This window comes from Peromyscus maniculatus, chromosome 3, assembly GCF_049852395.1.
Source record: "Peromyscus maniculatus bairdii isolate BWxNUB_F1_BW_parent chromosome 3, HU_Pman_BW_mat_3.1, whole genome shotgun sequence".
Classification (NCBI taxonomy): Eukaryota; Metazoa; Chordata; class Mammalia; order Rodentia; family Cricetidae; genus Peromyscus; species Peromyscus maniculatus.
This window is the reverse complement of record NC_134854.1, coordinates 77,832,558-77,846,112: the sequence shown is the minus strand read 5'-3', so window position 1 is coordinate 77,846,112 and position 13,555 is coordinate 77,832,558. Positions and strand designations below refer to the sequence as shown.

The window sequence follows — 13,555 nt, the reverse complement described above, 5'->3', positions numbered from 1 at the left end:
AAGGCAACTCATAAAAGAAAACATTTAATTGGGGACTTGCTTACACTTTGGAGCAGGGGAGGGCAGAGAGTGAGCTCTGACAGTTCTCTCCTTCTACCTTGTGGGCCCTGGGAACCACACTCAGGCTGTCAGGCTTGGCAGAAAGTGCTCTTATCTGTGATCCATCTCACCAGCCCAAGAAATAACATACATAAAATTAATGTAATGACAAATGAAAAATTAGTATTCAGTCTTTAGAAAGCATATAAAATGAGTGATGATTTTCATGTCAAATTAGAAAAGCAGAGGCACAACCTGATTTACCCCGGACTCAGCCTTGCTGGAGAGAGGGCAGGCCAAAGGGCAACACTGCTTGCCAGGCTAGGCAAAAAGTTGTTAGCTGCCCCAGCTGTGTTCCCTGTCTTTGAAGGGCTAGGACACCCCAAATCTATTAGAGGTTGTGTGTCTGGAAGTACCTTTCTGGACAAGAGACAACAGAGTAGCCAAACACGGAGACACCTTATCAGGCACCAGGCATGCATCATGCAGTGCACTTTCATACACGCAGGCAAACCACTCAGACACATAATAGTAAAACTTTAAAAACAATACAAAATCTGTCTCCCACAGCTGGAGAGAGCTCTATGGTTAAGAGCATCTATTCAGATCATGAGGAACACAGCCTGGATCCCAGGACCCATGTAACAAGCAGGTATCACAGCTCTGAGGTGTTGCATACCCTACACACTCAGCACCCACTTGAATATACAGTTACCCAGACACAAATAAACATATACATAAAATAAATCTATCTTTTAAAAAATGGTCTTCACCTTCACCAACCCCACATCTGACAGAGGACTACTGATCTCCAAAGTATATATATAAAGAACTCAAGAAACTAGACATCAAAATACTGAACAATCCAATTAAAAAATGGGCTAGCTGGGCGGTGGTGGCGCACGCCTTTAATCCTAGCACTCGGGAGGCAGAGCCAGGCGGATCTCTGTGAGTTCGAGGCCAGCCTGGGCTACCAAGTGAGTTCCAGGAAAGGCGCAAAGCTACACAGAGAAACCCTGTCTCGAAAAACCAAATATATATATATTTTTTTTTTTCATAGACTGAGAGGCCTCAAAGTTTTACTTCACACATATTTTTTCTCAGGAGGACATAGGAAATTATGCTCCACCCCAAACAATGGAGACTATCAAGAAAGATGATGACAGGCGACCAAGGAACCTGGAGATGGAACAGGAAAGGGACAATCTCCTGGGTAGTGATGAGTAAAGGTCTCATATGGTGTGACCAACATACCAGGCAGAGTCAGAGGACCCAGACAGACTTAACAAGATGCAATGTGGAGAGCTGGGTTTGGGAGCCATGCTTGTAACCCTGCAGAGATGGTGGAGACAGGAAGATCAGGAGTCCAGCCATCCTGGACTACACAGCTAATCAGTTCAAGGCTACCCTGAACTACATGATCGTTTGGAAACACAAACAAAAGTAAAAAGAAAGCTAAAAATAAAAATACATACAGAAATTTTTAAAGATGAAATTCAGTGGCTAACTTGTTTAAGCTGAGATAAGGCTTACAGAATTAGCAGGGTGGCGGTGGTGCATGCCTTTAATCCCAGCACTCAGAGGCAGGCAGATCTCTGAGTTAGAGGCCAGCCTGGGTTACAGAGTGAAAGGCTCCAAAGCTACACAGAGAAACCCTGTCTCAAACAAACAAACAAACAAACAAACAAACAAAACAGAATTGAACAAACTTAAAAACAAAACTAAATAAACCTTTTAAAACACAAGGGAGAAATAGGAAGTTGTGTGGAAAAAGAAAAGAAGCCATCCTAAGCAGGCTCTGATTCCTGAGACAAAGTTGTTAGGTTTTATGAGCTGAACAGCTGAACTACATAATAAATAATATCTAAAATGCTGCTACTGCTAACAGTGCTCTCCCGAGTCTTGCCCCCAAACAAGTGAACAAAAGAATCTGCCATTCCTATTTCCAAGTCAAGAGACCATTCTTATGAAATCACTTTCCTAATACACAAATTATTATAATAAAACCATGGCATTGCCTCAGCATTTTTAAAAGAAAGGGGCCCATCACATCTTGATTTAAGCTTTTGAGTGTGTTTTAAGAAACTAGACAGAAGCCTCTGGAAATTGCTGTGCACTGAGACAGAAATGAGTGTGCAGAGAGCAATTAAAGAACTAGCCTTCAGGATAACCACAGGGGTGGGGAGTTCCCCTTTTTGAGACAGGGTCTCACTGTGTAGCCCTGGCTGTCCTGGAACTTACTATATAGACCAGGTGGCCTCGAACTCAGAGAGCCACCTGCCTCTGTCTCTTGAGTGCTGGGATCAAAGGCATGCACCATCATATCCTGCCAGAGAATATCATTTTGTCCTAAGATAATTGCAAGAACTGCAAATCAAGACTTCCCAGATCTAGGCTGCTCACAGCAGAGCGCCAGCACACAACTGAGCTGCTTTACTGAATGCCAGGCTGTGCCAGCTGCCTGAGGTGCACTACCTCACACAGCTGGGCAGATGTACTCGATGGGGGAGCATATGCACAGTGCGAGCCAACTCTTCAGGCTCTGTCCTACAGAATCACACTTCAAAGAATGGCTCCTTACCTCCTTACCAGTCACTGTGACCATCTCAAAAACACATCAAGATAGCCTAAGAATAGTCTATCACAAAATCAAATGGTCATACAACAAACCAAGCTGTAAGCACAGTGTACTTCCCTTTCCTTCTCAGGCAACTCTATGTCTGTCTCATTTGTAGACAGTATCTACAACAGAATCTACTTTCATTGTTCAAAGTCAAGAGAACATATATTTACATCAGTGACATACTGCTTTTTTCTAGAGCAATACATTTTCATAGATTTAAATGACAATAGTTTTGGTGACCAATAATCTTGTTTAAAAATATAATAATATGACCTTCATGTACATTTTAGGAATCAATATTTACAAAGTTTTTACCACAAGCCTGGCACAGTGAGTTTACTATGAAGCCTAATTCAATAGTTTGAAGAAATTAAGAACATATAACTAGTAGAGACTAGAGAGATAGGTTAGTTAATACAATGGCTGTTGCACAAACATGGAAGACTTGAGTCTGGATCCCCAGCATCCCTGGAGTTTGGGCATCCAGTTTGGCCAACTGGTGAGCTCCAGGTCCAGTAAGAAACAGCCTCTAAAAATAAGCTAGGAAGATGGCGTGAGTTCAGATCTCCAGCACACAGACCAGTAAGATGTGCTTTTGTCACTGCAGTGCTTACAGGGGAGACAGGCAGATTCCGGGGTGCTGGACAGTTACTAGAGTACAGACACAAAGCTCCATGTTCACAGAGAAAGACACCCAGTGTCAGCCTCTGGCTTGCACATGCATGCATACTCACATCCACAAATGGTACCCACCCACCCTGCTCTGCAGGCAGACCCCCACACGATATGGTAGAAAAGCAGTGACAGAGTCACCCAACAACAACTCTGGCCTCCACACACTGCAGACACATGCCACCCACCCCCACCCCCACCCCCCCACACAGAGTTGTGGCACAAGAGGTTAGATAAGAAGGTGGACTGTGACCGACCCTGAACAGATTGACTTTCTTCTAGTTCTTGCTATCTTGAGCTATGTTTCTATCGTTTACAGGTTCTTAAGAGTTTCTGACCACAATGCAACCTACTTCCAGGTAACACTTTATAGTGTTACTTCTGTGAACAAAAAGGTAGCAAAACAAGCCGGGCAGTGGTGGCCCACACCTTTAATCCCAGCACTCGGGAGGCGGGCAGATCTGTGAGTTTGAGGCCAGCCTGGGCTACAGCATGAGTTCCAGGAAAAACTCCAAAACTACGCAGAGAAACCCTATTTCAAAAAAAAAAAAGGTAGCAAAACAATGATAAATCTGCCACCTGCAAATGTTAAAGCCGCACTTTCAATAGCTCCTAGATGCAAAGAACCAAACTATGTCACTAACAAAATTATTCCTCAAGATTTTTTTAAAACAATGAGTGTGTGACGAAGAAACAAGGAAGCATTCAAACGCTATGGGGAGGATTAGATGTACTGAGAGGTAAGTAAAGCCTAATTATGTCCTGAGCATTAGAAAATACATGAAAAATAAAGCAGCTACAAAAACATTTAACTCTAAAATGAGAAAGAAAGCAATAAACAATAGAGAATGAAACGAAAATCAATAAAAACAAAATGTATTGTTCAAACCAAGAACAGACATAAACCACATGTAATAAGGCAATATGTGTACATACATTATATATACACATATATTGTATTTATGTCCCCACTCCACTTACATGTATGCAAATAGGATAAATTAATGAACTGTTCAGGCTAATTATAATCAGGCTTATTCAAGTTACAGTAAAGATTGATTACAGTTGGAACTTCAATTATTATTATACTTAGCTTCAGCCAGGTGCTGGTGGCGCACATCTTTAATCCCAGCACTTGGGAGGTAGAAGCAGGCAGATCTCTGTGAGTTTGAGACCAGCCTGGGCTAGCTACAGAGTGAGTATATATTTCGTAGTTTTACTGTTTTGAAAAACATACAAGATGTGTTTACTATTCTGTATTTATATACACCTTGATCAAATAAATGCAGACCTTGGGTTCTAATATTACCATGTCTCTAATAAATTTCCAAGAACAGGAGCAATGTAAAATTTGGTTTGGCAGGATGTTAATAATAATATGTGCTGTATAATAGCACAAGCTACAAACTTAAGTACTCAACTGTTAAACTCTTTCTCATCACCTTAGCTCTACTTTCAAAAATATCAGAAGCATGCCACCTCTTACTACCTATGATGCTACACCTAGTCTACAGTCATCTTTAACTTGGATTGTTGTCTACTCCCACAGAGAGGCCACAGTCTTTTAAACCCCACCAGGTTCCCTCAGTTCTCTGCTCAAAACCATTCATTCTAAACCTCTGCACCACTCTTGAGAGCAAAGCCAAGAATCTCGGACAATGTCACAAAGTATTCCACTCTCGTGCTCACCCAACCCACATGTGTTCTCATCTTCTACAGCCTTCTGGACTCCAACTACCTGGGTTACCAGGACCCATGGAACAGCCACACTAGCTTCTGTTCCTGGACTTGACTGTGTTCTGTCCCAGTCTCAGGGCTTGCTCTTCTTAATTTTGGCTGGAATGTCACCAGGACATTTCTAAAGCCCTATTTGAAAGAGAAGCCATAGACAAGCCTCTACCCGACAACCTCTCTCCTACCAGACTTCAACAACCAGCCCAATGCTCTACTCTTTCAGTTTACTATGCTCACTATTCATTCCTCCAACTCCACAATCCAGACACACTCTACCAAACTTCAAGCTTCTGTAGGCTTTTACATAGTCTATAGTGCCTTCCCTACCAAAAAGTCTATATCCTTCAAAAACAGTTCATATGTTATTTCCTTTTAAGTATTCTCCCCACACCCCATGCAACCACAACACATATTTAACTAAGCATTTTGCTTAATGTCCTATTATGGAACTTGTTACATGGTATCACAACGGTCACCAGACAGTCTTCTCAGTTTCCACGAAGAACTATGCAAGGGCAGCCTCATGTTTGTACCCTTGACAGCCTCTTAAAGGGACTGAAAGTCAAGGCCACTATTGCACTTGCCGCATAAATCACCACAACTTTTAGAAAGTAAATAAAAAGACAGGTTTATTTAAATTAGAAGTTCTATGTTAACCTGATCAACCTAATCCTATCTCAATGTGGAAAACTGATTTTAGGGTGGTCACTTTTGATTCCCACTTTCTGGTGTTTAAACCTCTCCCTCTCATCGAGTGTGGACCAGGCCTATATGCATCTAACCAATGAAAAGTGGTAAGGGCAATAAGTGAACCTAAGATGGAATGGATGTGATCTCTGCAGGCACGAAAGCTAACAAGCCACTATGGAAATCTGTAGGACAGCTCTTCAGAAAACTAAAAATAGAACTACCATACGAGCCAGCAACACTACTCTTGGGAATATACCAGAAAAATCTTTTTTTTTTTTTTTTTTTTTTTTTGGTTTTTCAAGACAAGGTTTCTCTGTGTAGTTTTGGTGCCTTTCCTGGAACTCACTTGGTAGCCCAGGCTGGCCTCGAACTCACAGAGATCTGCCTGCCTCTGCTTCCCAAGTGCTGGGATTAAAGGCCTGCGCCACCACCGCCCGGCTAGAAAAATCTAAGTCAGTACATTACAGAGATATCTGAACATTCATGTTCATAGTGATACTGTTCATATTACTAAGGTATAGAACTGGCCTCGGTCTCCTTCAATAAATGAATAAAATAGGGTATATTCACTAACAGTGGAGTTCTATTCACCATAAAGAATGAAATTAGGGAGCTGGAGAGATGGCTCAGTGGTTAAGAGCACTTGTCCCTCTTGCAGAGGGGGCTCCATTGCCAACATCCACACAGTAGCTCACAACATCTGGCTCACAACTGAGTTTCAGGGGCTCTGTCATCCTCTTCAATGCCTTGTGCAGCAGGCACAGGCATGGTACATCTATCTACATAAACATATGTGCCATCAAAACACTCCCATAAAATACAATCTTTTAAAATGACATTTGCAGAAAGATGGACAGAAATGGAGAGTATTAAGTGAAATAAGCCACACTCAAACACAAATACTTTATGTTTTTGAAACCTAGGTTTAAAAAGAGAATGAAGGAGGATTTGCCCTGGAGGAGGTGGGAATGGGGGGTAGGCTGAGGGGTAAGGGGAGGGGTTGGGAGGGGGAAAGAATAGGGGAACCCATGGCTGATATGTAGAACTGAATGGTATTGTAAAATAAAATTTTAAAAAAAAAGTCAAAAAAAAAAAAAAAGATGAAACTAAAAGGAGAACTAGTTGGGAAGAGGAAGGAGATAGGAACAAAAGGGGTTATTGGTGGTGTGGATATGACCAAAATACACAATATAAATGTATGAAAATGTCACATGCACTTGGGAGGCAGAGGCAGGTGGATCTTTCCGAGTTTGAGGCCAGCCTGATCTATAGAGCAAGTTCCAGGACAGCCAAGGCTACACAGAGAAATCCTATCACTCACACACACACACACACACACACACACACACACACACACACACACACAAAAGGGGGGGGAATGTCACACAACAAAACCCATTTATTCAGTGAAATGACTCCACACTAAGAATTAGGAGGCGGGGAGGGGAATAAAGTGCTGTGAGCCTAACCACCACAAGGAGATGAATTATGCCAGTCCACCTGAGGGAGTTTGGATGCAGATCCTCCTCAGGTGAGAGCAAGCATTGGTCGCAGTGCCCCCACTCTTGAACCACAGAAGCTGACAAATGTGTACTGCATCAAACAGCTATATTGGTAATATGCTGCTAGTGAGTAGCATAGAAAACAAATACTCCAGCCAGGCAGCAGTGGTGCACGCCTTTAACCCCAGCACTCGGGAGGCAGAGCCAGGCAGATCTCTGTGAGTTGGAGGCCAGCCTGGTCTACAGACCAAGAGCCAGTACAGGCACCAAAATTACACAGAGATACCTCATCTCGGGAAAAAAAAAAACAAAAACAAACAAACAAAAAAAACCCAAATACTCCTACAACACACAAGTTTTTTCTGAACCTTTTGTTCACACAAAGTAACCATGGTTTCTCCAATTTCTAAACACATTAATGTCAAACAGTTCAGAACCTACAAAAATTTAAACTGGCACTTAAAAATGTTTAGGAATATTTATATAAAGTAATCTTAGAAAGTACTATATTACATACAACAGTTCTTGCACTTTTCTCTTTGCCCATTTGCCAATATCATGAATTATATGTATAGACAGTGAATCTGATAAGTAGAACATTAAGTCAATTCTCCATATAATTAGGCATCAGATGAGTAAGAGGCAGGTGGACAGCCAGCAATAAGAACCTACTTACTGGTCAATAGGCAAAGCAACCAAGCAGAAGGGAGTCGGCAGGCTTGCTGGTGCGAGCCCACAACCGACAGAGCTCTTCCACCAGCCAAGTCATGCAGCTCTCCAAGGGCCGGCCTGTGCAACTCAGCCCCCTCCTCCTCCAGCCTCGAGGTTACTTCCCAACAGTTCCCAAAGCAGGACCGTCCAGGACAGGCCACATTTCAGTAAGCCACACAAGGCATCGCCTGTGATCTTTAAAGATAGATGATGCTACCAGTGAGAAACATTAACCGTCCACGTCCCTTGGCAGGATGGCAGGAATGGCAGTTAGAAGTATGGCTTCCCCTACACAGCAGCATCTCTTCCGCCCCTCCCTAAGAAAACTATCAACTGTATAAAAGAAAATCCAAGAATGGAGAGCAGATTAACTAGTTTCCCAAATTCAAACATTGACACCTATTGTAAGTAATCACTGAGAACAACTCCATAAAACCTCACATCTGTGCTGAAAATTAATTTAAATAAATCTCCCTAGAAATACAAATCTTATTTAACACACTCAATTTTAAATGATGGCCCAGGCTTTTTCACTGTAAGTAACAGGAGACACCTGAATTACAGGCTGCTGAAATAATCACAGGCAAGCCACACCCAAACAAGCACAAGACAATTAAGCAGCCAAAACAGAATAGAACTGTGGTTCAATGCCTTAAGTGAATTCGCTTCACAATCCCACTGCCAGATACACAGATCCATGACTGAAGTCCATAGGATTTCTCCAGATGAATCTTCACTCATTTGGGTATTTAAAGAGTCTAATTCACCTGCTTTGATGGCTGCATCAGTGAAGCCTAGTTTCCCATTCCTATTGACAGTTTTTATGAACATCAGCGACTTAATGGGAAAAATACAGGCATAAAATAAAGTCAAACAAATTCTCCTTAAGATACCAAGGCTTTCAAATATTAGATGATGCCCTTAAAGAGCAGTTTTAAAGCAAATGGTACCAGAATATTACCAGCAATCAAAAGATGACTTCTGTTCACTACACACACACACACACACAGTCGACTCACCACAAAGAGTAAAGAAAAACAAGCAAGGCCTACTTCCTCTAAGATCTTCATAGAGTCTAACCATATCCTGATCTCCAGGAGAACTCAATGCCTACAAGCCGAAATATCTGGGTTATACACCTCCCTTCTAGTTATTTAATTCTCTAGAGAGAATTAAGAATGTATGCAGCCCAGCTTGGTCTACATAGTAAGTTCCAGGACAGCCAGAGCTACACAGAGAAATGCTGTCTTGAAAAACTGAACTGTGCAGCCAAAATATACATCCCAAAGAAAGCAATACTCAAAAGTCATCACAGAAAACCTCATTCAATTTGGTAACTCATTGCGATTGAGCAGCTTACAAATCTACTTGCCACACTCCTAAGAGTAAAGCAATTTAAAGACTAATAGTTTAGGTTTTCTCTTCCAATACATAACACTGAGAGTCTACAAAGGAATGTTATTATTTTTAGAACTATATTTTCTGCTTAGGAAACAATACAAACATCAATGTTTTATATATAGTTACAAGTACTTCCCATTAATTTAGAAATGCTCTTTTTCTCCATTTCCAGATGGAGTCCGTTATGTATGCCCTAACAATTCAAAACTCAACAAACACTGCAAAGGCCCAATCTTTAACTGTAACTGAATAAACACAGTGGTATAAGACATAATAAAAATGAAGTCAATTTAAAGAATCAAGTCTAATTATTTAAGACTCCACATCTTGCTCCCTCCTGTGGTGATATTGTGTCCCCCAAAATATTGTGCACCCTAATAAACTTATCTGGGGTCAGAGAACAGAACAGCCACTAGATACAGAGGCCAGAAAATGGTGGCACACACACCTTTAATCCTAGCCTTCTGGAGGCAGAGATCCATCCAGATCTCTGTGAGTTCAAGGCCACACTGGAAACAGCCAGGCATGGTAACAAGAGCCTTTAATCCCAGGAAGTGATGGCAGAAAGGCATGAGGACCAGGAACTAACTGGTTAAGCTTTTAGGTTTTGAGCAGCAGTTCAGCTAAGATCCATTTGGATAAGGACTCAGAGGCTTCCAGTCTGAGGAAACAGAATCAGTTGAGGAACTGGTGAGGTGAGGAAGCTGTAGCTTGTTCTGCTTCTCTGATCTTCCAGCGGTCACCCCAACACCTGGCTCCAGGTTTGTTTTTATTATTAAGACCCTTTAATTTTCATGCTACACCCTCCATCTCAGTTTAATTAGAAACGTGCTTCTTTAAGTTTTTCTCATGACCCCATTCACGGACATACAGGTACGAGTCTCACTTGGAAAGCTACTAAGGACGGGCGGACTTCACTATTTTTCTCTCAACAAGGATTTTAAGGTCACCGAATTTTTCACATAAGCACAGGCCATTTCTGGTCTTCTTTAGGTCTTTATCAACTGAAGTTTCTCACAAGAATCAGGAACACAGAAAAATGAGTGACTATTTTTCTCAAATTTCCCAAGAACGATTCATATTCTAATGGTTCAGAATGAACTGCAGAAAAAAAGGTAAAGCCATTCCACACAACTGAAGACTTAGGACTGCCTAGCACTCAGCCTCACCAGAGCTGGATGAGAAAAGTTGCCCTAGGTTCCTCAATGTCACTGTCTTGCTACCAAACCCGTCTTCCTACTCCACAGGACTACTAAAGAACTACATACACAAATCTAAGAATTAAGTTTAAAAAAGTAAACAAACTGCCGGCCGGTGGTGGGCGGTGGTGGCACACGCCTTTAATCCCAGCACTGAGGCGGCAGAGCCAGGTGAATCTGTGAGTTCAAGGCCAGTCTGGTCTACCGAGTGAGATCCAGGACAGGCACCAAAACTATACAGAGAAACCCTGTCTCAAAAAAAAAAACAAAAACAAACAGACAAACAAACAAAAAGCTTGCATTCCAACTCTTGGCAAATAGGTCTTGCCAATTTATTAGGAATTAATAGCAGGTAGGCCAACTATCTGCCCTGCTCTGAATAGTTACTTTAACAAAATAAAGACATACATACTGACTCTTGTCAAAGAGAAATCACCAGCCCAGAGAAAAACTGAATCAAAGTGGTAGTGAGGATATTAACTATTCACTTAAAGACTTTTCCTATTCCCTTTTCTTGTTTATACTTTTGACGATCGTAACTGCTTAATGACAACTTCATTTTAAAAAGATACATATTCTTAAAATGTAGCATTACTCTCCAATTTTCAAGAAACTACAATGTCTCAAATCACAGTATGGACATGATCAGTTCTTTTCTCCAAAAACAAGACTTAAAGGTGCCCCAATTCTAGGAAACACTGCTATAATTATTGGCGTTGCAAAACTTACTATAAAGCAAGCAAGCTATTTAAGTGGAGGGATAGGTGTTCAGCTCAGTGGTAAAGAGCTTGCCTAACAAGCTCAGTAACTTACTTAGGTTAGAGTCCCAGAACCTCGCAAACAAAAAATACTTTAAAAAACAATGAAGGTAGCTGAAAGCTAAGTGCTTTCATACCAAACGTGCAAAATATCATTAAGATGGTGGAAACTACACCTGACATTTTTGAACTAACACTGGAGTCTGACTGCTTTAGAACACAGATCAGTGAACACTCCACTTAACCGAATTTCTACATTTATGAACACATGAATAGGGTCTTTAAAACAGAAGGGTCGAATTTTACATCAGTCTGTGCACAAATATGAATGTATAATGCCAGGCATATAACGCAAGGAGGTGGGAATATGCGGTCTGAGTGCACATTTTCACAAAGTGCACCCTTTCTCCTGTTTCAAACAACGGACCTGACCTCTAAATTTTTCCTTAACTCTAGTCAGCACGGCTTTTCGAAAGACCCTGACCAATTACTGCCTCTGTGGGCCGGGTTGTGATCACTGTAAAGATTATCTCCTTAAATAACTGCTTTTCAACATTTCCACAATCAGCTTCAAACCAAACAGTACTGACATCAGCCACATATAAAGTAGCAGTTTCCTGGGGGGGATAAAGAACACTTCCCGTTAACACATACACCCAAATAACATGTACCCAGTAAGTATGTAGAGCCATTTACGGACGCTCAAGGACTGCAGCTTTGTTAGGAGTCGATACAAGGAGAGATAACTTCCTTTTTTCAAACACTCAAACATCCACGTGAGTCCCTTCTGGCTTTGGGCCTTTAAAATCGCTCGCCCTTCAGCTCCCGAGCAGAACTATAACCCAACCACCGATCACCCCTAACTTCCTGGTACTAAAAACTACAACCACGAGGCTGTCTCGTCAGTTTGTTTTAAAACAATTCTTGTTCCATTCACCTCGTGGCAGGGGGGCGGAGGGGTTGCTGCCGGGGCAGGGGGCCGTACCTCCAAACAAGTGCGGGGAAAGGTGGGCCGGGAGCGAACCGATCACCAGGCGCGGCCCGCCAGGGCCCCCGCCCGCTGGCCGGTCCCGATCCCTAGCTCCGCCGCCGTCCTCCGGGCTGCTGTGCACCGAGTCCTGCGAGCCGTACGGGCCACTGCCGCCGCCGCTGCCGCCGCCGCCACCAGGGATGCTGAAGGCCGACTGCGCCGCTCGGCCGCCCGCCGCGCTACCCACCGCCCCTCCGAGCGAGCGGCTGCGGGGCGCTGTCGGGACCGAGGCCGCCGCCGCCGCAGCAGCCGCCGCCGCCGTCGCCGCACCGGCCGAGGCGCTGGGCTGCTGCGCGCCGGGCACCGGGGCCGCGAACCGGGCCGCCCGAGCGCCGTCCGCCCCGCCGCCGCCGCCGCCGCCGCCGCCGCTGCCGGAGGGCAGGTCCGAGCCCGAGTAGGCGCGGGTGCGGCCGTTGGCGGCGGGGCCGCTCTGCTTGGCGCCCATGTCCGCGCCGCCCCGGGCCGCGAGCGAGCGAACGAGCGAGCAAGCAAGCGAGGCGGGCTGGACGCAGCTCGCGGCTGGCGCTCAGGTGGCCGTGCGGACGCGGTCGCTGCCGGGCCGCCGCGACGGGCCGCTACCGTTCGCTGCCGCGCTCCGCGGCCTCCGCACCGCCTCCTCCCGGGCGGCCGCCGCCACCGCCGCCATCCTCCGGCTCCCCGGCGGCTCGGAGAGTGGGAGGCGCCCGGCTGGACTGGGGGCCGCCTCCCTGCGCGCCAGCCGCTCGCAACGGGGAAGAGGAACGGGCGGCGCGCGCCCCAGCAACCGTCGCCGCGCGGCCCGCACTGGAGGAGCTGCGGCCCACCTCAGGCGCAGCGCACAGATTGGGTCCCGCCGGCCTGACTCTGCCCGGCAGCCAGGCTTGCCCGCCCTTGCCCCGCCCAGCATGTGGTGATGGACAGACGGGTGGCCCCGCCCTCCAGGCCAAGCTCCGGGAACCAATCAGAAGGCGGCCCCTCCTCCTGCACGTGGCCCGTGGACGCTGGAGAAGAGCAAGTGCACCTTTTCCTGGCTGGGGCATTGGTGGGGGTGCCCTGGGACCGGAGCCGGTGGATGTGACCTTCGCTGGTGCTGTATACACTGATTAAACAAACAAACAACTGAACAAATCAGTCTCAGCCGTGAGGACGATTTAAAGGAAAACAAAAAGAACAGTACCGGTTGGCGGGGAGGGTCGGGGGTGGCGGGCGCGAAGGAC

At 44.8% G+C, this 13,555-nt stretch overlaps 1 protein-coding gene across 4 annotated transcripts in view; it reads right to left on the bottom strand.

The window, feature by feature from the left end:
- Positions 1–12,954, bottom strand: part of LOC107402454 (E3 ubiquitin-protein ligase ZNRF2) — a 77,758-nt gene extending 64,804 nt beyond the window's left edge. Inside the window, exon 1 of one of the 4 annotated variants that reach the window (XR_013049866.1) lies at positions 12,267–12,954. Coding sequence is in view for 2 of the 4 variants with exons in the window: in XM_076566838.1 (XP_076422953.1) it covers positions 12,267–12,804 (538 nt within the window). In the remaining 2 variants the exon portion in view is untranslated. The remainder of the gene's footprint in view (positions 1–12,266) is intronic. The other 3 variants (XR_013049867.1, XM_076566838.1, XM_076566839.1) reach the window with 3 other exon arrangements.
- Positions 12,955–13,555: the final 601 nt, after the last annotated feature.